The 27,831-nt window shown below is 39.4% G+C and overlaps 1 protein-coding gene across 2 annotated transcripts in view; it reads right to left on the bottom strand.

Annotated features, from left to right (window-relative positions):
* Positions 1–480: 480 nt before the first annotated feature.
* Positions 481–27,831, bottom strand: part of SYT1 (synaptotagmin 1) — a gene marked incomplete at both ends in the record, with an annotated part of 121,521 nt that continues 94,170 nt past the window's right edge. For both annotated transcript variants that reach the window (XM_082279559.1, XM_082279558.1), the window contains 2 exons: positions 481–687; positions 4,940–5,073. In XM_082279559.1, coding sequence (XP_082135685.1) covers positions 481–687; positions 4,940–5,073 — 341 coding nt within the window. The remainder of the gene's footprint in view (positions 688–4,939; positions 5,074–27,831) is intronic.

Here is a 27,831-nt window from a genome sequence, read left to right on the forward strand (position 1 = left end):
ATATAGTATCAGCTCTCCTATATCTCAGTCAATTTACATAATTTAAAATAGAACATCTTATTAAAAACATCTAGATATACACAGATTAGGAAACGCTTACAACATACAAATACACAAACTAGAAATAAATTCTCAGCATACTGGTGTATATATACAACTGTGTGATACAATAAATAATTTCTGTCATGCTCTATCTACACATCATATTGCTTAAAAGAAGAGTAGTTCTGGGGCGGGCAGTGGTGAAATGAAGCGCCTTTAAAAGGCTCTCTACATTTAAATTTGTGCAAATTAAAATGGGAATTTAAAAGTACAACTGATCTGTGTCAGGAACACATGGCTAGAAATGAAAGGACCCATATTACTGAGGTATTTACAGATACTGGCTAAAGAGCACTATGTGGGCAAATGCAGAAAGGCTTCTTCTTCATCTTCTTCTTTTTCTTCTTCATAATTTATTTTATTTTAATTTAATTTAATTTACTTCTTGACTGCCAGCATGGCATCTACCTCCTCCTCGGGCTGTAGGGTGTGCCACTGTGCAATGGGCCGCCGGGGGTTGGCCAGCATGTCTGACCAGTGCCGCAGCTCCGCGCCGGTGCTGTTGTAGCCCACAAAGACTTTCCCGATGGCATCGTTCTTGCCAATCTTGTCATAGTCCAAAACAGTCACAACAATTTGCACTTTCTGTAATGAGACAGAGAAAGAGCAGTGAACATGACAGTAAGGGGAAAGTTGGCAGGGATGAATGTGAGGACAGCCAGCCATGGAGAAGTCATGAAGGGGGAAGTGTGTGACAGCTGGAGTAGATTTCCCTAATGAGAAGCAAATTCAAACTTTTGTCTTTGCTTCTTGTGAGCCTTCCAAATAAAATTACGTTTACAACCTCCCTGTTAGCTTGAAACTTGCCCCCTTGCACTGAATAACTGCATATGGAAATCGAGGTTGTTTTTCCTTTAACAGATTAACAACTTACAGGTAAGTTAATTCAAAACTTGTGTAATTTTACACCCTTATTATTTAAGTAAATAAGTTAGAGACATTTCTGAACTTTAGCTGTTATGTTTGCAATGCTGTTCTCTATTCTGTTAGTTGCTTTTCTACTTCTGAACATCTCTTACCCAGCCATCCAACATGCTACTCAGGTATTTTCAGACACATTCAGAAGATAGCCTTTATGGTTATTATATACATACACACAAACACATGTGTTCTCATCTCTGTGCATGTGTGTGTGCACTTGTGCAGACATACAAGCATGTGTGTATACTGTGTATATTCTGTGTATTTATAGGGAGGTCTAGAAAACAGGCTGGCTGCTTAAGGGGGTTGGAACGGGTGGATAAACCCCCACTGTCTCAGGGCTCGGACACACTGGCACTGCCTATGACTGAGCTGATGCTGGAGTGCCACTTCTGTAGGAATGGTAACCTCTGGCAAACAGGGTTAAACAAGTCCCACACAGTCTGTGCGAGCCCATCTGTCACAGCTCATAGACAATTTTCCATCCATTTAGGCTGGGGCACACTGGGAGGTGTTTGAGCCAGGCATTTATGTTTGTAGCTGTGTGCACATACACACAATTCCTCTCCTTTAGGTCTTTAATATTTGTCAAAGAGCATAAACAGCTATTCCTTCAGTTGAGTGGTGTTCTTTCCCAACAGCACCTAAGACTTTCACAGTCTTGGGCTGATTTTACTAAATTGTAAACACTTCTCCTTATAGAGCTTTATTGTTAAAGATGAACATACAGTTCTTTTCCTGATTCCAGTGGGAGCTTCCTGAATAGAAGAAATGCCCTGAAACACATTTTCAGAAAAATCTTCTGTTCTCTAGAATTAGGTTTTTAAATTTAAAGCTTTAAATATATCTACAATCTGGACCTCTTACTAGAATGATTAATTTCAGGGCTTATAATAGGATTATCTTTTAAAAGTAGCAAGACCAGGGTCATGAGGTTTATTTTATAAAGTCCATTTCCTTACAGGATTGTACAATTCAGTGAGCCACAGAAAGAGATGATTCCAACAGGCACTAAAGTATTTATATAATTGTTAATGACAAAAGTATGCATCAAACTCAAGGTTTTCCCTCCCCAGAGCACTCATGATAAAAGGCAATAACCCAAAGCAAGTATTTCTAGGTGCCAGAATTATGTTTCAGTGTTGCTGTTTGCAATACACTCACTTTTAATGGTACTTCCCCAAATGAACACTTATGTTTTAGATGCATGGTACAATCACAGATATAAAAAGTAAGCATGAGACTATTTTTTTGCGCTAAAAAAAAAAAAAAAAAGCTTGCCTGCTGTACCTAGAAGCTTGGGGGTTAGTTATTACTGGATTTTTAAAAAAATGTTAATCATAAGATAAAAATGAGCACTGTAAATGAAAGACCCTTTTCCTTGCTCTATAAAGATGTAAGAACAGCCAGCTCAGATGATTAACTTGGAGATGATTCTCCCCTTGTGAACTCTGGACTAAACCTACAGAGAAATGTGAGTATCTCTTTGCCTTTGTACTGCATATTAAAGGAGTAACTGCATGGCAAAACCCAAGAGGTGTTAGTAGAAAGCACTGCCTCTCCTAATAAACACTTGGATTAGCAGTTTCCACGGTGTGATTAAGCCCTTTGGACTGAAAGGGCCTGAAGGCACCGCTGCCTACACAGGCAGTCTGTTTTGCATGTGGCAAAACACGTGCCTGATCTGCCCGTAGCAACAGAAGATTTGACTTCTCAGTGGTGTTCTCCCATTACCCTTGAAGACATCACTTTCTTTCCCTTAAGAGCCAAAACCCAATCACTCTAAAATTGTTGAAAATGTTAACGTTTGGCTCCTTTAAAATTACATAGATGTACTGCCATTGACCTGCTTTCCTTCCATGACCTCTCTTCATTCTCCAACAATCAAAAAACTTGTATGACCATTATTTTTTGACTGTGAAAGTTTGTTTAATGACTTTTATAGGAACTGCACAAAAGTCACAGTGATTCCTACCATATGAAGTCTAAATACCATTTAAAATATGTTTTTCTAATGATGAAATCACTTCAGTATCCATGATGAAGTAACTTCTAAACATAGTCTTTTATAACTAACTCAAAATACTTTGGCAAATGACCAAAGTCCATAATTGCAGATTTAAAATCGGGGCAATGCAGTCAAGTAGATAGCTAAAAAGTCATTCAACAAACTTACTAAAAAAAAAAAAAGGCAAAAATTTAAACACCTAAACCACAATACTTTCTAAATAAAGTATATCCACCCCAAAAAATGACTTGGGATTAGAAGGCAAAATGATCAAGTACCAAGAATGCCCCTAACCATGCCAAAGCTTTGATAGGGTAATTTGGAGGTAGCCATTCCAGCTCTTCAATCCTGTCCCTATTTGGAAATCAAGACATTCATTCCCAAACTGCCACTTGATTTGATTCATCTTTTTTTGCCTCTGGGTCTTTGATCCTTGTTATGAGATCTTTCACAAGCACACACCAGCTTTCATTAAAATCAAGGGAAATTAGCCCCCAGTAGATTTCCCACTTTTTGATTCCTAGAGTCCACAGATACCTGTACATGCAGTAGAAATTCTAAATTGACTAGTCATGCATCCAAGTCACTGTTCCCATGCTTCACCTTGTCTAGTTTTATTATCTTTGTTAGTACCAAGTCAATAAAATGCAAGCACACAGTTTTACTTGAAAGATAGGCCTTGGCTCCTGGGCTTCTCTCCAGCCCAATTGCTATCCAAATCCAAGATACAGAATGTGAAAACCATGTGTACCATGCTCTCACCTAATCAAGAGGGGGCTCCAAGCAAAGAGTTTTGTCCAAGCAATTTAAACCCATTAAAACTTTTCAACTACAAGTTTAAAAGCATGGCACCTAACTTATGCCATGACCTCTCTTAAAATTCACAAAAGGATGTATTCCCAGGCATTTTAAATTATGGTCATTTATATTGGGAGGCCTCTCCAAGGACACTTTCCCCACTCAGCTCCACCCAGAAAAGTTGTTGTATTGCTTAACATCTCCACAGTCCAGGGGCTCCATGGCCAGGTGAGAAGCCAGCATGCAGTTCTTTTCCCACAGGGCTCCTGAGATGGTTAAAAAAAGCTTCTCTCTTGAAATAAAAGACTAGTTAACATCAAAAAAAGTTAATTCTATCTCATGAGAGATGATTTGCCTCCCAGTAGCTCAAAGATAGGCAACTGAGTCCCTGAAAAAAATTACACGATGCTTTGTCCTGGTATTTCCCGCTGCTAATGTAGGTGATTTTCATCTCACTGTGCTGATTTCTGAGCCCCTTAATTTTAGGTACTGAACTCTGGGAGTACCATCTGGACAACTACTGGGGCTCTCCTGAGGTGCTGAGAGAACAGGTACTGCAGTACTGACTGCCAAGATTCTCAAATGTCTTTTTCCAAGGGATGTAGGAATCACTGAAGAAATTTTCAGTGTAGTGAATAACTGAAAAAAAGCTGTATATGAATTAGGTGTTTTACTTAAGACGGGTGCAGCAGTGCTTTCATAAACAGGGCAAATAAATGCATAAGGAACACAAATTTAACTGATAATGCCAATTTATTATTTCAAATAATTTAGGGAAAAATGCTACATATGGCTTTTCTTTTATCCCTATACCTTTTTGCTGGCACATTCCTTTGCTATCTCCCTGTGGATTTTTTTTCCCCCAAATCCATTTCTGTTAACAGAAAATGTCAGTTATCCATTTCTCACTGATGAATCAAAGCTTCATAAGTACTTCACATTTTATCATTTCCCTCTTGAAGCAGTAACACTCATCTAATGTAGCACAGGGCTGGCACCTAGGTGCTAATGAAGGCACGCACATGTGATAATTAACAAGATTCCTGTTAAATATTTATAAGGGCTGAGAAATGGAATGCAGAGGGAAGACAAAACACTGTTTGACATTACCTGAATTTGCTCAAATGGTACTTCAAAGCTGAAAGACTCATTGTAGTAGGGATTCAGAGTGTTCTTTTTAATTGTAGTCTTTTTCTTCTTCAGCCTCTTGCCATTCTGCATCAGATGGATCTTCACATAGGGATCTAAGCATTCAAGAGAAGAGGTAGAGCTAAGAAGGAGAGTTCAGTGTATTTTCTACGAATTTTTAATTCCATACATGTAAGAGTAGATTAAAAAAAAAAAAAAAAGACAACATCTACAGCTTGTATTTAAAAAAAATCTTAATTTCTACTACAGAAAAACTCCTCTACAATTGTGAAGTATTCCTGATGGAAAAACGTACAAAGTATTTATTGCATCATCTCCTTAACATCATGAAGGCAGAGTAAATTCCACCTAACTTTGTTCCACAGCTCATTAACCATCGTGCAAGCATTTCTTAGCAATGGTTAGTGGGGTGGTTTTCCCAAGACCAGTGAGTGCTGCCAAATGCACACAGCAGGTACAGGGCTAGCGTGGCTGGATGCTGTGCAACCACCTGGCAACTACACCCATCACTCCAGGGGCAGGTGCTGCACCATGGTTTTCCTGTCCTCTGACCTCCCTGGTGAGCTGTGGCTGACAGGGTCCAGCAGGGTCCAGAGCTGTCTGGCAGGAAAGGACTCTGGCCCCTTCAACAGCAGCCCTCTGCCTTAGTGCTGCAGGCAGCCAGAGTCCAGTGGGGGCCACAGTGCTGGTATAAATTACAGATTGGCTTTGCCTCTCTCTGTTGAATTCTCATTGTCATTTCACACAACTCCTGGTCTGAGGTAACAGAACTCATTTGGTACCTAATCAGGCATTCCTTGCACAAGCAAAACTTTCCTGGACATTACAGTGCTGATGAGCTATCTTGGTGATGACACTTTCAATGGAAGTTTTGCCTGCTTACAAGAAGAGCACTGTGAGTCCTTAATCCATTACAAGAGCCATGATGCTGTTTGGAGACTGAACTAGCATTCTTCCATGGAGGTGGTAATTAGCAGCACCCTCACTGAGTTCAGCTATTTTTCTGTTTAGGCTTACCACGAAGCAACATTTGAGGCATCTCCAGCTCACACTTTTCAACAACTTGTACAGTACTGTCACCAAAATTTGGGTAGGTACCTCTTTGGCTTTAGGTAGCTGAACTATGATGTAGATCAAGGCAAGCTTCCCTTGAGTGAGCTGGTAGGAGCTATATAAAATGCCTGCCAGACATAAGTCACCTGCAGCATAAATAAGGGAGCCTGAATAATGCAAACTATCAAAGGAGAGGGCTTCCTTCTCTCCTGAGAAAAGGCTGGGGCTACAGAAGGACACATGAACACTGCACTTACTATGAGCAAACCATGCTTTACGATTCTGCAATGAAATTAATTATTAGAAGAGTAATTGCACTCTTCTACAGTCAAAATAAGTCTTTCTGTGGAAGACCTGGGTGCTCAGGACAGTTAAAGCTACTGGAGTCACTTGATCACAGTCTACAGTTCCTCTGAAGGGAGCGTAATTTTGGTAGTAGATTCTTCAAGACAGTAGACAAGGGTATAAAAAGATCTAATGGCTGTGAGAAGGAAATAGAGAAATTCTAACTTAGAAATAGGCACATATTTTAGCAGTAAGACTGAAACAGCTGGAGTAGCTTCTCCAGTGGTGAACTCTCTGTTACAGAGGGTTAAGACTCCTTCTCCCTCAAAAGACTCAAAGTTCAAACAGAAATTAGATCTGGGTAGGTTAACGCTTCAGGCAAGATGGGATTGTAAGGGTTCTTTGTGGCTGCACTATGTATGAATTAAGGAATATCAAGTGAAGAGCAAAATGCTAGCAAAAAGCCAACAGAGGTCTATTTCTCTTTTAATACTGAGTTCAACATCACTGCACACAGGGTTTTGAAGATGGAAAGGAGGCGAATCAGGACTTCTTCAACATTAGTTGGTACTTGAGAAAAGCTTATCGCTTTTCCCGAGGTTCCATGCAGAATGCAAAATTGTGCTAACTTCAAAATTATGGTTTTGGTATACCTAATATATACTAAGAAAGTTTAGTAGTCAATGAGTCAGTGGTAGAGTGTTAAGAAATGAGAACAATATAAGATGCTGTAAAAATATAATTTGAGTTACTAGACTGGAAGGCTAAACAGGACAATAATACATTATTATTAAGGGTATTAGAACAAAATAATTCATTAAAATAAATGCAGGTGATATAAGCCAATTCTTTGCTGATCTGTGCCTTTGCACAGACAATACACACAGGTTTGATGATTATTCATATGTCCTTAAGGAACTGTACAGTAGGATTTATTAAGTGATGTAGAAATATTCCTATATTTATAACAAAATCCATATTTTGGAGAAGAATATTTTCAAACTAGAAATCAATGTATGTGAATGCTTGTACATCGACAAGTATGTTTGTTTTAAATTATTTGTTTCTATTGACTCTCTCTAGTTTCTATCTCCATGCTTGTATTAGAGCAAAACCTGACCCAGACAACTCACAGCCATGGGACAACACCTACGAGATACGTTTCTGTGGTTTCTTTTTCATGTCCTGATCGGTTTTCTTCTGTTTGTCAGTCTGGGGAGCTGAGTTAGGCTCAGTCAAATACCAGCTGTTTAGTAGGAAAGACCCAGTGGTGCCACTGTAGTGCAGAACTGAGTGGCAGAGGTACCAAATGGAGCACAGAATGGAGTATCACATGATAATCCAATTTTCTTTCATCTGAGCGTGAAACTGTCATGCTAATCCAAATACAAATCTATCACTTAACTGAAGCCATCTTCCTTCTTTTCTTGTTTCACAAGAAAGTATTAAATAAGTTTACGCATCACAAACATTTAAAATCAGAACAGGGCGTCCAGCTCAAGTAAGTGGATGGGCCATTAGAGATTTTGGCTGAGTTTATCCTCATTAGATGGTATATCCACTTCCTATTTTTTGAAGTATCCTGTTCCTAACTAATTCGCCCCTCTCCTCATTCTTCTGTGCCCCATACATGAGCCCCTCCACCACTGCACTATCTTGAGTAACATTCTCCCATGTTCCACAACATTAACTCCCTCAACTCCCCAGTAATCTGTTTGCTTGCACTCTACACAGAAAACCTGATACCTAAGCACAGACTTTCTTGTGACTTCATGAATAAATGTCTGAAAAGGACAGATTCTCTTCCACTAAATAACAGAAGCTGAACTGCTTGGAATCAATTACTGGAAGAAGGGATGATAATCAAAGAAAGCGGAGCCTCTGGGAAGTGCCAGTCTCCAGTGATTTTTGTGAGATAAAGTTTAGTGCTAATGGAAATGTTTCTCCTCTCTACTTGCAACATAACCTCAGTGCTGGCCCCATTACTCATGCTGAGTAATACTTTAACATGTAAATAGTCTCACTGAAGAACTGAGACTACTAAGGATGACAGAACTGATATTACAGCCCTGCAATGATAAATTGCCTGTTAAGTGTGTAGCCTGGTCATAAAGGGCAATGCCAATGAAAATAAATAAGCATTTCTCTTTATGTACCCTGGATAGTTATCTCATTCCAGAGTAAATATCTATCTTTAGTCGAATAGATTGCACCTCAAAATATTAACTTCTCTTAATGGGTAAACATCACTGGGTTTTTTTTACCAGTTTGATTCCTTTCAAGTAAACAGGGATCTAGAACCACATTATATCCATAGATATCTCTGGATGGACCACATCCATCTATCTGGAAGAAAAGATGTTGCACCCAGATGTCCCTCTGCTGAAGGAGACAGAATAGCTTTGTGTCTCTTGCTTAATAATTCATTTCAACAAGTGTGTGGGATTAAATAAAATTGTGCTATTTATTCCCTCGTTAATGGTCTACCCAGGAATGCTAAAAAGATGTACAATTCACAACTAATTGTGCATTGTGGATTTTACAATAATGTCTCAACAGAAGCTGGATGAACTGCTTTCAAAGTGTGGGGGGACCAGCTGACACATTCTGTTTTCCTGAAGTTTGCAGTCAGATGCCAATATGTTACTTAAGAAGTAATCGACACGGTATGTAATATCAAGGCTTCTACAGCAATCTGGACCATGAGGCACATATATATACACGTAACTGGAACCCTCTTAAAATAGTGACTAGTTACAGACATATTGTAGACAAGATGCACTTAGTTGTTAAAGAGATTTTACAAAAGCAAACTTTAAAAGGAAAAAATACTACAACTAAAGAAAATTGTGGCAAAAAGACAGTATGTCAGGAAAAGGTAGAACTTGACATGACTGTTTTTCAAGATGAAAAATGTTAGAGGGGTAAGTAGCTAATGAAAAATCATTTTCCACATAGGTAGGAGAGAATTCAGCACACATTTCCATTTGTACGGATCTTCAGGAAAAAAAGCAGGGTTAGGGTTATTCAGCTTGGGATGGTTTTACTACAATAGTTTATTCTGAATGCAAACAGAAGGACAGTGCCCATCCTTTTAAAAATAAAATTAAGCTTCTGTAATCTAATCAAAATATGCAAAGTAAAGCACCTAGAAGTTGATAAATTTGAAAAATGCCACGGGGATAACACTAGAATTGACTGGGTGTGCAGTACAGTCCCAAAGCTGCGGGCAGGGGAAGCATAATTGTTTAAAGAAAAAAATCCCATGCAGGTCTGTGCAGTAGGATCGCAGAAAACCCTCTACAAGCCTTGAGAAAGCATAACATGATTAACAAGAAAAAACGGAACCAGAACAAACTAGTCATAGATAAAGCTGAATAGTTTCACATGACAAAACATTGTATAAGATGTTCTCAACTAAAATGTAGAAATGGAGAAGAAACACAGTGCCAGAACTGCCTCCAGCTGTATTTTTGTCTTCAAAATGTTCAGGACAACTGGGTGCTCATTAGCACGTGTTTTTTCCCATCAGAAGAAAATTTATGCGCAACCATGCCAAAGCTCAACATCATTGATATTTAGAGCAAAAGTGTCAGCAGACAGTGGAGTTTCCATTCCAGGAAGCAGAATGAATTCCTGAAGAGCTTGGAAATTGATTCAAGAGGTAAAGAAAATGAGGTTTGGAAATGCAGCTTTACAAAGAGCTGTGCAAATGCAGTTAGGACAGGGGTGACTTGCAGGGTGCATTGGTAGTTCCAGGCTAAAGAGCCACTCTCATCCTGCAACACAGCAGGGTGGAAAGCCAAGGAAAGACCAAGCCAGGGGCTTAGACCAGAGCTGAAGCAGGGCTGGATTCAATACTGCACCCTTAGCCTGTCCCCCTTCTGTGCCAACAGGCTTCAGGTGAAGTTCTCTCGGCAGGCAGTGGGGAGAACAGTCATTTAATACAGCAAACAACTTCATTTTCTATAGAGACTGTACCTGAGATGGAGGCTGGCAGCAATACCTGCGTGCCTTTGGAGAGAAACAGCAGCACAGGCCAGAGCTGGGCTATGGAAAGCAGCAGGGCTCCAAGAGCAAAGCGAAACAGGAACAACTTTGCTGGGAGTTCCCACAGATTTGCTGATTTTTCCCAAGAATCATGGGACATGCTCCCTCTGTGGGCATATAAACCCCTCTTCCCAAGGGAGAGGGACAATTCACACGACGCCTGTGGCATCCAGGCCATGGATAATTTCCCCCGATTTTTTTCTTCTGTATATTCGTGTTTGGATGAGAGAGGATAAAAAGAAGTCTCTGAAGTAATGAGTTTAGAGTGGTACTCTGCCTGGATTTTCTGAGCTAGTATTTTTTCAGGTGAATGGAAAGCTTTGAATGGGAAGGAAAGCCAGAGGGGGGAAAAAACAATATATGGTACAATGACTAAGAAGAAGCACAAGTACCTTCTAAACTGCATAAAAATTATAGTTTATATTCACTGACACAAGCTGTTGGGCCTTCTACCTTCCTCCACAAATGAGCAAATTAAAGTTAGGACATTATTTTTAAGGAGCAGCTGATGTCCCAAGAGAAATACTGGAAAACATTCTCAAATTGGAAACAATCCTCTTGGGATAAACTATTTGGTTTGCAAGGTTTTTTTTAAAATCAGATTTCCTGAAAAACAGGCCTTACTTTTTTTTTAAAGTTGATTAGCTACATAATGTCCAATCCTCAGCTAATGCTGATATTTTGGTACTCTCATCACACTTTCCATAACCCCATGAGGCTGGCTGCAGATTACTTGATTTTATGGGCCCAGTCTATGTAGCCAGTACTTGAGAGAGAGGTGAGTACCAAAAAGTATTTGCTTTAGGTTCCTGTGCAGAGTCTATGCCAGTCCTGACCCCAGCAAATCACATTTTAAAATTCCTTTTACTGAGGAGGCTGAGGATTGAGGAGTGGAGACGCTCCCAACACCACCCAGTAGGCCATGAATGGAGTTGAGAAGTTGCAAATAGTCCAGATGGGCCATGACAGCTGCGAACAGTTTAACCCTAAAAAACTTGTATCACACTTGCCAGTGTCTGTCTATGCCATGGAGGGATGCTCCAGAGCCAGTGCACACACACAAATCATATTATATATCGCAGTGCAACAGGGGTTATATAACTTTGGATTACATACTTCCACCAGCATCTTTAAAAGAAGATACTGTAAGACTGGGTAATTTATAAATGAAAACATTTGCAATTTTATACTCAATAATATTAGACAGATTCTCATAGGAATAATGGAGTCCAGGAATCCATTTACAGTGGGAAAGAAGGGGTTGGTACTTAAAGAAGCAACAACAGCCTGCCTAGAATGAAAAGAGTTAAATGGAAAGTGTAGTAAGGCAGTCTCAAAATACCAACTCTTCACTGGTGTGCAGTTACACGAACATCAAGTTACTACTGAAATGCTGAATTCAGAGAACCAGGGAGCTTTGGGAAGAAGGAGGTGCTGTAAAACCAACAATTCCCTCACCCAAGAATCCCAAACTGAGGTTGCTGAACATGTAGAGCTGACAGTGGAAACATAAATGTTCTCAGTGGTCTAAGGGCTATTCAGCCAGCTCTTGAGTCTGCAATAGTCTGCAATTCCACCCACAGTGCTTCCAACTGGAACATAACAACAAATGTTACAGTGCCAGATGGGGAAAGTAGCAGAAAACTTAAAAAAAAAAAAAAAAAAAAAAAAAAAAAAAAAAAAAAAAAAAGAAGCCAAAACTCTTGTTTAAAACCAGCACAAATTAGTGCTTATGAGCTTATGATTAAGTTTACTGCCAGAGCAAGGACAGCTGATCTGTCTGTTGCATCCAAGGGGTTCATTTCAGCAGTTACACACAGGCAAAACAAATAGTTTTATAAAGCGCAAGTGTGGGTTGAACCAACAGGAAAATGCACCTTGAGTTCTGTCTGTGGGTAAACACAGAACACTTTTGTGGAAAAGCAAAGCTACTCAGCCAAGCACCTTGTAAATGTGATTACATGGAAACTACATGCATCAAAGCAGTAAACCTTGTTCCCCTGTATTTGCACCGAAAGGGAACTGACTGCTCATGAAGCTTGAAGGTATCGAGGCGGGGAGAGACAGCATGGCATTTTAAAATTTTAACATACTGGAGAAGGGCACCTGCAATCTCCGATAGTAATAAATAAAGAATAAAAGTGCATATTGCAATACCATGCCTGTATACAAACAGAAAGAATACAATAGCAATACGATGGAGGATTTATATCAGATAGTGGGAAGGTATTCATTCGAGCTGCTGATATAGGCAGACTCTCCAGGACAGGAATCCAGATTGAAACCAGAGCAAACTGGCAATACCTCAGGCAGCAAATTCCAGCAGACTGCTGAGTTGGAATTTAGGTAATGCCTTTTGATGATGCAGAGAAAAAGAAATGAAATTTTTATTTATTAAATTGATGGCAGTGAAAATACCAGGAGATAATACATAGAGGCTTAGAGAGATTCAAAAGACTGACCTCAAGCAAACTGGGGAGGAGGGAAGGGGGAATACACACGGCCTGAGGAATAACAACAGCCAGAAGAGTGAAGAGAGAATCAGAAGTATAGATTACAGAACACCCCAAACAAACCAAGTTAAAAAGCAGTTCTTGTGGGATGTCTTAGCTGAAAACAATAGGAGCTTGTGTACGTAATGATGTTCTGCACTGGACTGTCAGTGAGTGCCTTGAAACCCTCCAGAGCTGGGCTGGTTTGGGGACAGAGTTGGCCCATGTCACTGAGGCATATACTCCTGAGTGGAGGCCACAATCCAAACACCAGGTGGAAAAAGTGAGTACCCTGGGAGCACTAGGCGGCAAAGGCTGGGGTTTGGAAGGGCAGACACTGGGGTGGAGAGCTGCCTCAATACATCTGCATAAAGTGTGATGGACAGGAATTACACTTCAAGTCTCCACTGTTTTCCTAGAGCTGTGCCAGCTTAGGGGTTGTTGTTGTTTATTTATTTTCTTTTAGAAAATTAAGCAATTAAACACAGGTTTTTGCTCTCTACCTGCCTTTTTCTGATAGCCAAGAGGTTAAACTGCTTATTGCTGATTTAGGGTATGTTCTTCAAAGCTCTCCACGTGCTGATAGAATCCAAATCTACATTTCCCACCTCTTGAGAGAGCAAGATAAGGCTGTAAGATATACAAAACAGGTTCTCAGTCTGCTCTGGTGAGTGCTCCTTTCAATTACTCAGTGAAGGTTTTAGGAGTTTTAGTGAAGGGTTAGAAGGCTGGTGCCAGGTCCAAGTTCACTGAGTGCCCTTGTTCACATTGCCTGTGTGATCATCACCTTTGACCCTCTGCTCTTGTGGATATTTACTGCATAAAGCTATTTGACTAAATCCTGGGATGATGGTGGAGAAGCATCGGCTTTAAGAATCCCAGCAGGTGATGCTGCTGAATGGTGGTGTGAACATCAAGATTTTAGAGGACTTGAATGAAAGAACCTGGGGGACTGAAAAAAGCTTTGGTTAGTCAAGAATTTCTATTGGCATGACAATATTTCTCTGTGCTTCCAGGCTTAAATAGCTGGGGAGGAAAATCAGTATGCCATATAGAGACAGGGGTGATGACAGACACCCAAAAAAACCTGGAAGAAAGCAAAAAAGTCAAACCAAACCATGTAGTGAAAAGCTAGACCAATAGAAAGAACTGACTGAAAGGAAGTAATGCCAGTCAGAAAGAACTATACCCATTACAAAAAAAAAATTATCATGGTAGAGCGATGAGACACCTTTACTTAGGACAAATGTTATGGAGACTTAGCATGGTAGGGAACAACCTTCCTTGCCCATTTTTCTGCTCTGAAAATGTTTTAGGTTTTTTTTTCTTTCATAAAGTTCTGATTGATAATAACTAAAACTCCTGGTTTTAGTTATTTCCCCACTCCCAAAACCCCACCCATCACAAAGACCCCAAACCCAAGAGCTGTGAGGTAAAATAAATCCTAATCTCAAACTGCACTGAGAACAGATAGGCATTCCAGTATTACTGGGTAGTAAAGAAAACCACATCTGAGTGAGTGTCAGTGTTCACTCCAAGGAATTCTTCAACCCTGAAACACAGAGAAAGTCTATTAAAAACAAAAATTGGCCTAACTAGGGCATTAGCAATTTACTGTAGCAAGAATATACGTTTTGTAGTCTCAACTCTCCACGTCAACACTGCCAGAGAAAGGTTTTATTGCTTCACTGCATGCCAGCATGGCACTACTGTGTTTGATTGTCTTTACATGGAAAAAAGTGAATATACCCTGCTTAGGGGTAATCTGCGTACTCTTCCACAGAGGGTTAGAATCAACACACTCAAAACCAGGCAAAGTCAGTTATAAAGGCTGTCTCAGATCAAAACCACTGAACTATCATGTTATTTACACATGAAAATTTTCTTCAAATGCAGCAAACCCAGTTACGTCTCTGTATTCCATCCATACCCTCACACTCCAAAATAACATTAGGTGAGTTGGGAGGAGAAGAAGAGGACAGAAAAAACAGAGAAGCAAAGCAGCAGGGAGTTTTATCAAGGTATGATCGAAAGGGTAGGAAACACCCAATTACCTTAGCCTGTACAAATGAGTCACCAGAAAAATGCAAGCCAATAAACCACAAAATAATTCTGATGCTTTTAACAAAAACCTAGTGCTGCCACTTTATAAACTGCTTCTCTCATCCACGTAAGCTTTCAGTCCCAGATAATGTGAAGGAGAACATTTTTTTTTTAATTCTGATAATTAAACTAGAAATAGCACAGAGCTAATACTGCAGGAATGCTGCAGTAAAGAAGGCACAGAAAAAATAGTTTCAAAACATCAGTGTCTACCAGGTAAAGCAGCCTGACCTGAACTCTTCACAGCTGAGAAACCAACCCTAATTGTGCTTTATCAAGATTGATATTTATTTTAAGAGCATATCAAGACTTTCAAACTACATTTCATTTATCAGTGGCTGCACATATAAAAGGATTCTATCAATATCCAGTTCTCTGTCTCAATTTAAAATAATACTCAGTACTTTTTCTACCTGCGAAGTTTATATAAATCTTAGTTCTTATTTTGTTTTTATTATTTTTCTGTTGGATTTGAGCTTCAAGGAAAAATCCATAAATGGAAGGAAGAAGATACATAATTGTAGTCTTGCTTTTAGCCTACAAAACATGCATTCAGAATTACTTGCAGAAAATACTCAACAGCTCTCTTTCCCCTCCTATCCCTGCCTCCCAACATATCCAGTGTCTGTTAAGCAGGATTTTCAGAATTCATATAGGCTATTTGTGGCACCTAATTTTAGCATGACTTAGAGGATCAAACTCTATTGCCTCAACACACAGACCACCCATCCCATATAGGAAACCTAAGGCAGCCCACGATACAGTTAGTTTTTTGAACTTCTTTAAACACAGAGGCCACAAGAAACCTTTCCCTATTCCCTGCTCAGAGCCACAGCTAAGGACAAGCTTAGCTGAGGGCTTCCTGGCAGTGAGAAGATTCCTGGAACACTGCAAGGCAAGAGCTGCACCTGCTCCGAGAGTGGAAAGGGCTCTTCTCGATGATGTTTCCCAATATTGTTGGGAAAACCGGTTTTGTTTGGGATTAAATTTAACCACAGTAAGGAAAAAGAGATCAAAATCAGATTTTATTGGGATGGACAATATCTTCATCTTAATCCCACCATGAGAAATTACAAGGGTAGGTTAAATTTATCAGCAATTTCAACTGAGTTCAGCTAAATTATATCTGTTTTTCAAAAATGACAGCTGAGTGAAAACCTGTTTTTTAGAATCCCCAAACCCCCCAGGTTTTAAAAGCCTGAAGGTCAGATTTTTAACATGAGTACTTGCAGAGGAAGGGCTGGGAGGCTGCACGCCTGCTCACATTGCTGTCGATTACACATAATGAGAAGCAGTGACCTGAAACTTAAGGCAAATTTTTACTTAGACAAGAGTAACATTGAGATTATGTTTACTGAAGAGTCAGGGAAGTGCTGAAGTCCTTGGGAGAACAAACTGTTTACTTTGTTTTTTAACTCCAGACAAGTTACAAGAAAGAACAAGATGAGGAGTTATTTAAGAGCTAAGATTCAAGGAAAAGAACAAGCATTCAAGGCCAACAGCATCTGCATTAAGAACACTCTGCTGCTGAGAACATTAGTCCTGCTATAAGACAAGAGGACAGATAACGTGAAAAATGGTGCCATTAGGTGAGAGATGGAAGAATTTTTAACATGACCAATAGCTCACGCCCCAAATTCTTCGTCAAATTGTCCCAGTCACTTAATGGCACAAATGGATATTTGACTGACATGTTTGCCACTGACTGTACACCACTTCAGTTTAAAAGGCAGTCAAACGTGACACAATCTTTCAGAAATCCAAGGGTACATGATAGTTTTCAGCTCAGATACCTGCTACAAATTTATACAGCAGATAGCCAGTATGGTACAAAAGTGGTGGAGTGTGCTTCACTGCCAAACCAGATTGAATCTGGGGAGCTCAGCATATTTCTGCCTTCTACTCCATTGAACAAGATCTTGATGCAGTCTAGTCAATGGATCAGGATCTGTCATAAAACCAAATAACCCACGAATCCAAAAAGCACACAGGAATTTCTGAAACCCTTTGGTTCTTCAGAATTGAAAGGAGGAGTATTTGAAAAGATAAGCCTGAGTGTTAGTAGTTACTAGATGAGGAGGAGGAGGAAGAAGGGGATGACAGAGGACTGAAACTGGTGTTTTTATTTGGAGTCAATAGTTAGAAACCATAGTAAAGGAAAAGTGGATGACACTGCTTCCAAGCCAAGGAAGTACTCATGTATAACAGAATAGAAATAATTATAGCGAAACTAACCTCACAAACTAGTACTCTTTTCAAGCAGTGTTCACCAAATTTAGAACAGATTTTCAAAGGTATCAAGTATTTGTAGATGGGTCCATTTTCAAAGGCACCTAGCTCCTGTTAACAATCACTGGTATGAACATGAAGCAATCAATTCCCCCAGAGACGAAGGCTTCAGCTTCCCTCTGGAGATTCCTATTGGACGTTTCTCTGCATTAGTCAGTACCTAGGTGACAACAGCCCTCTTTTTTTTTGCTTGTGAACAGTGACAGTCAAGACAGTCATTCAGCAGCAATAAGAAATAATTTAAATTCCTTCTGTTTACTGCATATCCCACAAATGGCAATCAGCAAGCAGTGATACTTAACTGGTGGGTTTCAGAAATACAAAACACTCTCCTGTTAAAAATGAAGATCACAAACATAAAAAAGAATATACTAAGGAGAACTGAGATTTTAAGTTAAAAAAAAAAAGCCAGATTTAGCAAATAATAAACCTGTTTTTCTGATACTTTTAGGAGAGAGGGAGAGAAAGAGAAAGGGGGAGAATGAGGGAATGCCTCTGGTTAGCTTGCCATTAACACAAAGGAAAACAATTGGAGGGCTTAGGGAGGATTTAGCTTTAACAAATGCTTATCACAAAGTCATGTCACTGCACACTATTGTTCTGTATTTGGAATGAAATTAATTTCCAACTCCACATTAACCTTTTAGAGATCCTGCTTGGTAGAGGAATTTAATCCTTTGGATTTTGGTATGTCACCAGCAAAGGCCATTTCTAAATTTGGTGAGTTTGATAAGACTATTACCTGAAGAACTTTTATTAAAAGGAAAAAAAAAAAGTTTACTAGCAGTGGCTATTTCAGACCACTGAAAAGCTGAGTGTTGAATCAAATAGGCAAGAAAAACAAAATAAAATCTAGGAAATCCTAAGGTTTTTTCAGTTCTCACAACGTATTATTCCTCTGTGCTATAATGAATCCACTGATACTGTGACAGCATGCTCTCAAGTCATACACTAACATAAAAAACTTCATTGTGATGAAGTAGATCTTTTCTAAACTTCATGAAAAAGAGGCCTTCTGATGTGTCCAAGAAAGACCATTCAGCTGGGTAATGGGAAACAATTTGTAGCCTTACCATAAAGTAAGGGAAACGTGGTGATTTAGATAGTAGTAAAAACAGGAATTTCAGCACATGTGGGGAAGCCCATTTTCTGATCCTTATTAGTATTAATGCAACAACTGTCTTTGTTGGCCTCTGCAGGACTCTTTCCCTGCTGCATTCCAGGAGCTGAGAAGAGCCCTCTGGAAGTCAGACAAAATCTGCTGTCGCTACCATATTAGGAATCTAACCGAGTAGCAAAAGCCTCCAGCTGAGCGGAGATAAATCAGCAGGGAACGCGCTTGCCTCCCAGCCAAATGAGTAAAGCAAAGTGATTGAGGAAACAAAGTAAATAATAATTAAAAGACAAATCCCTGGCAGTAGGAGTGACTACCTCCTTTTTACTTTTATCATGCTTCTTACTGAAGTACAGGTCCAAACAGGATTTACGGATATGAGCACACCCTGTTCCTTACATTTCTTTCTTGCTGCAGAGGGAAATGATCCCAAGACATGTATCAATGATCAGCTTCAAATGTTTTTAACACATTCTTTTTAGCTGGAAAGACAGCATTTGACTGCAGTAGAGTTTAAATTGCTCTTGACATAAATTTTGGTTTACATCCAGTCTGGTCCTTCCACCAAGATTTCCCCTAATCACAGATATAGTCACTCTTCCACTTCTTGTGATCAGCCTTGTAGTCCATAGAAAATCTCAGCTGAAATACAATGTTTGCGAATGATTCAGCTCTTTGTAGAGGCAGAACAGAGGACTTGCAATTACACTTCTGCATATGTGCATGGATCTATTCTGAGCATTCCTTATTAGAGAGAATCTATAAGGTAATTAATTTATTATGGCATTGGCAAAAGGATGCAATTCCATGTAGACATGATTGAAATCCATAGATTTTGTATCTGCTGTGTGTGAACGAGGGCCAGATCTGCAGGGCATGCCAGTTCATAGCCTGTAAAAGGTGGGAAAGTCTTACTTCCATTGCATGGCATTTGGAGTCCAAACTCAGCCTGATGAACTGCCCTATGAAAAAATCTGTCTCTATTCTCTGCATGGCAGATGCTGTGAGATGGTGGATGCCCACAAGATGCAGGCACTGCAGATACCATCCCAAGAAAGAGGAAGGACTGCTGTGCCTGTACCCATGTGCCAGCCCCACATAAAGACCGATGCGCCATATCCCCTCCTGCTCCTCAGCAGCCCACAGCACAACCATCCCACCACCTGCTCTCATGCTGCGGAAGTACGCAACCACTGCAGGTTAGGAGGCTTAACAAAATCATGGTATAGGTAAGTTCAGGTTTCTATTTTGAAATCCAAAGAAGATTTGTTCTTAGCAGGTTATTTCACAGAAAGAAAACAGTCTTAAGAGAAAGAAAACGTAATGAGATGGATACATTGTTAAGCCATTGTTAACTGGCATTAAGCAACACCAGCATTTCAGCATTAGTAACCTTGCACGTCACATGTGATTGCTGTCATTGGTTGGAATGGGTCGGAAACTGACACATACACACATTTTTCTAATGCTCAGCCATTAGGCTCCCATGGCAACCCTTCTCTCATTCAACCAAAATGAATGGGGTGGTCTCCCCACAGAACTTAATGCAAAGCGTTAAACAAATAGCGGCGGAAATAATATTTTGCCCATTGAAGTATTGCCACCTCTTTGGAGAGGAAAGGTGGTTTCTGAAAGGTGGCAGACTAACAATAAAAAAGAAGATTGCATGTATGTCTTCTATTCATTCACAGGAAGAAAATCAGTAGGATTCTGTCAACCAGCAGGTTGTCTCAGTAAAAATAAGCAGCAGCTGAGGGAATGCAGAAATAGAACAGTACTCACGGCTTTCTACAGCTTTTGAGGCAAGAATAAAGCTGCAGCTTTCTAATTATATAGTGCTCACCCTCTAGCATATTGATTTCATTGTTTTATTTTCTCCTTTCTTGGTAAGATGCTGTAGTTGAATACTGTTGTCAGCTCCCAGTGTGTTGTTTTTCTGAAAGCCTGTATTAACTATTCAAATACCCATAAACTGTATCAACATTAGCAAATAAAAACTGTGTATAATACAGCTGAAGATGTATCATGATACCCCGTTTCACCCCCAAAATCAAAGGAAGGCAAAGCAGAAGCTCACAAGTCATGACATCAGCCAGTGGTGTAAGAACATAAACATTCACAGGGCGTCACACCAGTAAGCATTTATCACCAGTGGGAGTCTGGAAACTGGACCCTGGGGCCTGGGAAAGCCCTCTGGCTGAAGCTAAACTCAGACTGATTCACTCTGAAGGGCAATGTGGTGGCACCCAGAGGATGGAATTGGGCAACTCAGCCTACAATCACCTTGCTGCTAATTTGAGTATTTGAGTTCATTTTTCTATTATTTTTAGCTTGGAGTCAACAAGGAGGTTACATCCCATTTTCTCAGTTATGTTTGTGTCTGATAAGAAATGCTGGTGTGCTGGACAGAAATTTAAGGGGAATAGGGAATGGTAGGGTTTGAAGCCCTGTTCGCTTCCATTTCAGGTTATGGCATTTGTATCTGTGCTACTTATTGAAAGGAGACAAGCAGGGCAGAGTATTTAACTGAGATCTAACTTTGAATTAAGTTCACTAGATTTTCCTTTGCAAGACAGTTACCACATATTTTGTCATAGATATTGCTCATCTATAGAGTAGTATTGTTAAATTAAGAGATGGTGCCTAAGGAGTAACACCACATTTACAGCAAAAGTTGCAGATTGCACAGAAAAACAGTGAAAAGGTGTGAAAAATAGAGCTTTCATACTGCAAAAAATTTCTGTCAATCAACTTTTCCTCAAATCCAATAGAAGATAAGCTCTGAGTCTTACTGTCACACATTTGGATCTCAATTAGGTTTTCACAAAAGAATGGCTTAAAGTGCCTTTCAAGCTTTGAAATGAGCTCTCTTATATAAATTTGCCTACAACACGCTATGCAGTGCACTGCAGCATTTCAGATTTATTTTTCTTAGCATCCCTGTCATTCTAACCATACCAAATTCCAGGCAGGGCTCTAAGCAAAACCCACAGAAGCTTTTCAAAGGCTCTTTATTTTCCTGCTTCTCCTTGAATTATCAGCACCTTTGTTTCATAAACTTTTGAACTTGCCATAAACATGTCTCATTATGTTAAAGTACTGTCCTTCACCCAGCCCCTGACTGTGAAAATACAGTAGATTACAAAAAGAATTGACACGTACTTAAAAAACCCAAAAACCCTATAGCCCAACTTCATATGTTTTACTTTTTATAGGTAAAGAGGTGACTTTGCTAACCATTTCTAAAGGATTAAAAAGCCTGCTGTGTCATATATCTCCATTTAGTTTCTAATGCAGCCAGAGAACACAAAGGCTGAGAGAAAACCTTTTATCACTTGCAGTTATCAACTAGGCCAGAATACAGTATTAGGAACCTTAGAAACTTTTAGCTAAAACTTCTTTGCTTTGAAGAATGGCTGATCTCCTGAGTGAAGGAAAGCAGTCTACCCTCAAAAAGTTTGTTATTATTATTCAGAAACCTAACATATTTTAGGGAAAAATTGTTGGGGCCACTTTGAATGACAACCTATTTTCTACTGCATTGCCATAACAGTCCAAAGGTTTTTGGATGTTCTTAATCACCTCATACACCAGCTTTTGGAGAGTTTTAGCTGCCTTCAAAGATAAGGTCTTTTATTTTGAAAAAAGTGTATCTATCAAAAGGCAAAGGCAGTTTAAAAGAATTGTTGCTTCAATGAGAGTGAAAGTTAGTGTTTTGTCCTGAGGCTCTTCATCCAAGATGCAGCTGATCTTAATGTTAGGGTTTCCAGCAAAATGCAGGCAGAATCCTTTTGTTCTGACAGCCTCTTGCTCGTGCACCATGGCATGAGCAAACTGTAAAGTCAGATATTAAACACCAGAGTACTGCCCCAAACTAGGTGCCAAGATCTCTGCAAAGCAATCATACAAAATTCTATGCTTTTAAATTTGGAACTTTTATATATATAAATATAAAAATTTATTTTTAAAACCTTTCTACTTGCTTATGATTCTTGGGGTTAGGTTTGCTTTTGCATCCATCTTCTCTTTCAGTATGGATCTTATTCTTGACCTTATTCAAAGGCATCAGTCTGTTTACTGACCAGAGGTAACCCACTGAAGACTTCTGGCATTGATTGATAGTCAAGCCAGCAATCAGCTCCTGGAGGTACTATATCAGCTGAGAAGTGAGACTGCAAAATCACTATGCAAATTGTAAAAATATCCACCACAGCCAACTCCTGTGATTTTATCACAGTCCCTGAGATACTGAGTATATTTCTTGAAGCCTCAGTTTCCCAGCATTATGTTACCATCAGAGATTTGCAGCTTGCATTTAAAAAACCCAAAAAACTTCTCTAACCCTCAAGGCTAGAAATAAAAGTCTGAAAGCACTGAATCCAAAGCTTCAAGTCAAAAGTAATTTATTTAATTAATATACTTAAAGTATATTTATTTTTAAGTCACGAGCAAAAATCTGGGAACCTAGGCTTGGCAATACCACAACTATCTCCTCTTTACCAACAGCATGCTCTAAAACTGAACTGCTTGTGACCTTTTCCTTATTTATTATTTCCCATTGCAACCACTGTCAGCTTGCAGTGATAAAAGCTTGAAAAGTATAATTGAGAAGGGCTTTTACTTGTTTTGCTTGACATTTTCCCCAGGAAATTTTCAGAACTGAGTGAAATCGAAATCAATCAAAATAAAGTCTTCAGAAAATTCATGGTGTCCTCCTCGGATAGTGGCATCACTATCATACTGAACTGAGGAAAACATCAAAACAGACGTGGAAACCCAACCAGAACTGTACTGGTTGACTCTCTGTCAGGTCAGCATGAACTCACTCAGGTTGCCACCATTTTGGTAAATATTTTTCTAGCTACTGCAATCTGTGTTACACTGTTTTTACTGTTGGGAGACTTATCACTAAATTTTCTATAGTCCTCTTCCAGCTTAAAGTGCAATAGAAAGCTCTTTTCTCCATTATTATTTAGGTTTCCTCCTGGGGAGAAAATAAAGCAATTTAGAAGACTAATCAGACAAAGGTAGGATTTTGAAGTGCTGGACACAAAAAACTCTCCCTGCAGTTTCCACAGCAAAATAGCTGTGACACAATTCTCAGATGCTGCTTGTCTATTTTGCTTTAGTTTTGTTGAAAATCAACCTCTGAGCTCAGGCAAGTGTGAAAGAAGGGTGGCAAGCAAAAGGAACGGACACAAGACAGCACTGACTCAGTGCATGACTGGTGGCTCCTCAAGCAGGTGGTCTCACAGAGTCATGAGGCGAGCAGCACCTGGGTTATGCTCTTCCCCTGGATCACTCAGAAAGAATCTGTCCTTCTCTGCTGTTTAGAAAGGGACATGGGGAAGAAGTAGGGGAAAAGCTCTGCCTGCAGTTTAACTATTAACCCAAAGATTCCTGACTAATCTAGTATCCCCTCACACAGATGTGCAGCACCTGTGAGACCTCTGCATTTTTTCATGCTCAGCTACAAACACCAGGTTTCTTTCCCCATTTTGTTAACATGGAATAAAAACTTGGATCATGGTTTCTCCTGCTTTCTCTTTATGTTCTAACTGTAGAAGGTAACTATCTCATACCTGTTTATATTGTGCTCTATAAAATTGAATCAATCTCTTTAAGAGAGACTTTCAGGGAGCAGTAAATATCCAGATCATCATTTCATTGAATTGATTCATAGTACAGGACATTTGAATTTGACGGATTGTTGCCATGGCTGCAACCTGAATGAAGACATTTCCTTCCAGAATTCAGTAGACAAGCTTCCTTGTTTATTTTTCACTGAATTTTATTTGTACATGTAAAAGAAAAGGGACAACAGTGACCCATAAGTCTGTTCTTTAGCATTCATGTACCCTATTTCACCACATTATTACTTCACCAAGATAGTATCTTCTGGCCCAGCTAAGGAGGGTCTTTTAGAAAGACAACAAACCAGATTAATGGACTTTAGCCAGATTTATTGCCTCATATGCTCTAAGCTGGTTTCACATTAGATCTTGTAAAATGACTCTCTTATTACTTATATTATCAACTGTCCTCATTGCTCTGAGGGGCTTTGACAGAATTTAAAGAAATCCAGCAAACTCCAAAAACCTACTAAAAGCTATGTCTGAAAGTGATACAGTCTTTCTTCATGTAAGGATTCTGGAAATCTCTGCTTATGTGGTAGCATTCCCACATGACTTAATTTTGACTATTTCATGCTACGAACTGAAAATAGCACAGTAACACAGCTATTGCAGAATACAAAACTTGATTCACTAATTGAGAAAAATTTTACAGTTGACCAACATTACATGAAGTAAAATTTTATAGAAGTATTCAGAGCTATTACAAGCTACTCACATCACCATAGATTCAGCTTGGTACAATGATGATACAGAATATACTGAGCTTCCTCTAAAGAATGTAACTTTTCTTACCTGTTGATTGCAGTAACTTTTTCAAAATCATATTTAGGAGAAGCACTGCAAAGGTTCTCTCTATCTTTGTGGTACTCTGTATGTTTTCCAAAGTACTAGATGAAAACATGATTTAAGTCCTAGCAGAATTAATCAAATAAGCTCAAAGAACAGCAACCCATATTCCAGGCCTAGGGTCAATAAAACCAGTTGACTATTTCAAATGTGATTTTTCTTGAAAAATTCAGGAAGCCAGATAGCTAGTCTTTGCATCATATTTTTTTCATCCTTTAAAGGGATCATCCTTTAAAGGCCTGTTTGGCCTTTTCTTACAAAGCAAACAAACATTCCCCGACAAACAAACAACCAGAGTGAGACAACAGTGAGGAAGGAGCACTGAACCTAATAGCTAACAAGTTTACCTGAAAGGAGGGTGAAAGTGGTTGAAGTGCCTTCTCCAATGAATATTTAGTTACTTACAAGAGTGGAATAATTTGGGCATGGTTATGCTCTAGTAGCTGCTAACCTAGCGTAGGAAAGGACTCCTCTGGGAATGAGATTCTCCACCCTGCTCCAAATGGAGTTTACCCTCTCCAAACACAGAATTTGAAAATCCTTCTGTCTGTGTTCATCCCCAGGAGTAAAAACCTTGGTAGTATCAAGTTTTGAGGAAGTCAGAGTTTTGAGGAAGTCAGAGGCGCCTAAAGATGCCCTTTTTCTAAACTGTTGTCTTGATTTCTTAAACACTTCTGTGAACACTGTTATTTTCACAGAATCACAGTGAGCTGAGTTGGAAGAGACCCACAAGGATCATGGAGTCCAACTCCTGCCCCTGCACAGCACTATTCCCAAGAGTGACACCATGTGCCTGAGAGAATTTCTCTCCTGTAATAGAAATAAAAATTTATTTTCCACAATCAGTGTTTGCCCATCCTCCTCTGGCATTTTTGCACAAACAAGGCACCCCAGATTGGATTTACTGCCAGTTAAAAATGCCGCATACAAAAAAACGTAGATAGCCTGAGAAACAGGAATTGGCTACGTCTGTTGCAGACTGAGTTATGGCAGAACAAGCACATGGGCAGTGCACACGAGGTGAGTCAGTGGGACTTTTGTTTGAGTAACAGCTCTGCATGACACATATAAAGTAAAGGCAGGCACAATTACAGCATTTATGGTCGTGGAAACACAATTCCTCAGCTAGTGCTCAAGAGACAAAGACCGCTGATCAGTGAAAATTAAGTGGTACTCTCCTACAAAGGAAGAATAAGGCCCATGCTGTGTTACATATTTAGATGCTAGCCAGCACCCTGCTACGTCCGGATCCCAGGCTCAGCCCCCAGGCCACAAAAACCAATTGTGCTGCCCAAAGCTGCCTTTGAAGCAACCCCGGTGAGAAACTGATTCTAACAAGGCAAAGACAAGGAGGCACTTCAGACAACATCAGATAATTTAAAACTGTGCACAGCTCCCTGCTAGAATAAATGGGCACATCATCGTCATCGTTGGTGAAATTTTATCTGTTCAGATAAGCAGAGAATTAGGCCAATAATGCCCTACCAGACTAAATTATGTAACTACTTATCTGTAAAGGTTACTTTTGTTATCTCTATAATGGAATTATCTCCATGAAACAGTTATTTAGCCACTTAGCTATAAAACCATGTAGGAACACCAGAATTTCTATCATCAGTTTATGATTGTCTTTCGTTATTAATTTCAATCGTTCTATATAGTGATAATGAATCACAACAGGGGCACTGCTTCAGATATTGCAGCACAGTATATACACCAGACCAGAACAATTACCTGCTGCATTGGGATAATTCTGACACACTTTTCTCTTTTTTCCTGATTTTTTTTTGTTGTTTTGTTCTCTGTTTATCTGCTCTCAGCTTCCTAATCTAAGCAAAACCATTGATAATATTTTCCTCTTTGATAAAAGCCCTAGTGACATCTCAATTTATTTTTGAATCAGTCTGCCTGTCAATCGTCAGGTCCACCAGACACACCAAGACCAGCAAGTGAAAAGGCATACTTGATGAAATTGGAAAAGCCAACCCTAAACATACCACCCAACATCTAAAATACCGGGATCACTCCTTGAACAAATGACATGACATACTCGGTTGTTCAAAAATAATGGCATCACCTTTGTTTTAGACCTGGTCACAGCATTTGACTGAATCGTTTACACCTGTGCTGAATTTGTATAGAGCCATGCCTTGATAGTCCAGTAACACTCTACATCACCTTTCACACACACTGACATGATTGAACAAGTCTTGCTGAACTAGAAAATCAGGTTCATGTTCATCCCTAGACCAATTCCCTAATAATGATTTTTCCATCTTGCAATCTGAAGTTCAATTTAAGGACCAAGGAGAAATGAAAAGTGTTTCTTCCCTCAGAGAATTTGTCTTGTTCAGATCTAAACATCAATATAAATACATGTTAGGAATGTACTGTTTTCATTATGTGAGTAACTTTTTACTTGCTCTTTCTTTCTCACTTGAGCAGGATAGTCCACGTCCCCCTCCAGCATCTAAACCCCCCACCTTGTACCAGGGAAGTCATTTACTGTTGAGACTAACCTCTTTTTTGCAATCTGATGCTCATGCATATTAAGCATGACAGACACTGCACACACTTTTCAGGCCCTTACAGCAACAAGTCCATAAGTGGGCTGCTTAGGTCTGAAGTCAGCAGTGTTTACCAATATGATAGAACCCATGGATCTGTATTTCCTGCAATATATAAGATATACTGCAAATGCACGCTGTGCACAGAGAAAGACACTCTACCTCTTTACTGTTGGAAAAAAAAATTTTAAAATGTTTTTAAAAATTTTATGGCACCATTTTTATAAAGGGATCTGCTAATATATTGACTGGATTTTATACTGATGTAATTTTCTTGGCATGTCATTTTTCAGAACTAATGCTCATACAATTGTGATCATAAAATGCTTAATTAATATGTTCTACAAAATAGTTTATCTTTGAGACTTAAGTAAATACTTAAGGATGCTGAAATTGAACGTAATCAAAATATTCAAAA

The sequence above is a fragment of the Coloeus monedula genome (genome assembly GCF_965178545.1).
Source record: "Coloeus monedula genome assembly, chromosome: 4".
Classification (NCBI taxonomy): Eukaryota; Metazoa; Chordata; class Aves; order Passeriformes; family Corvidae; genus Coloeus; species Coloeus monedula.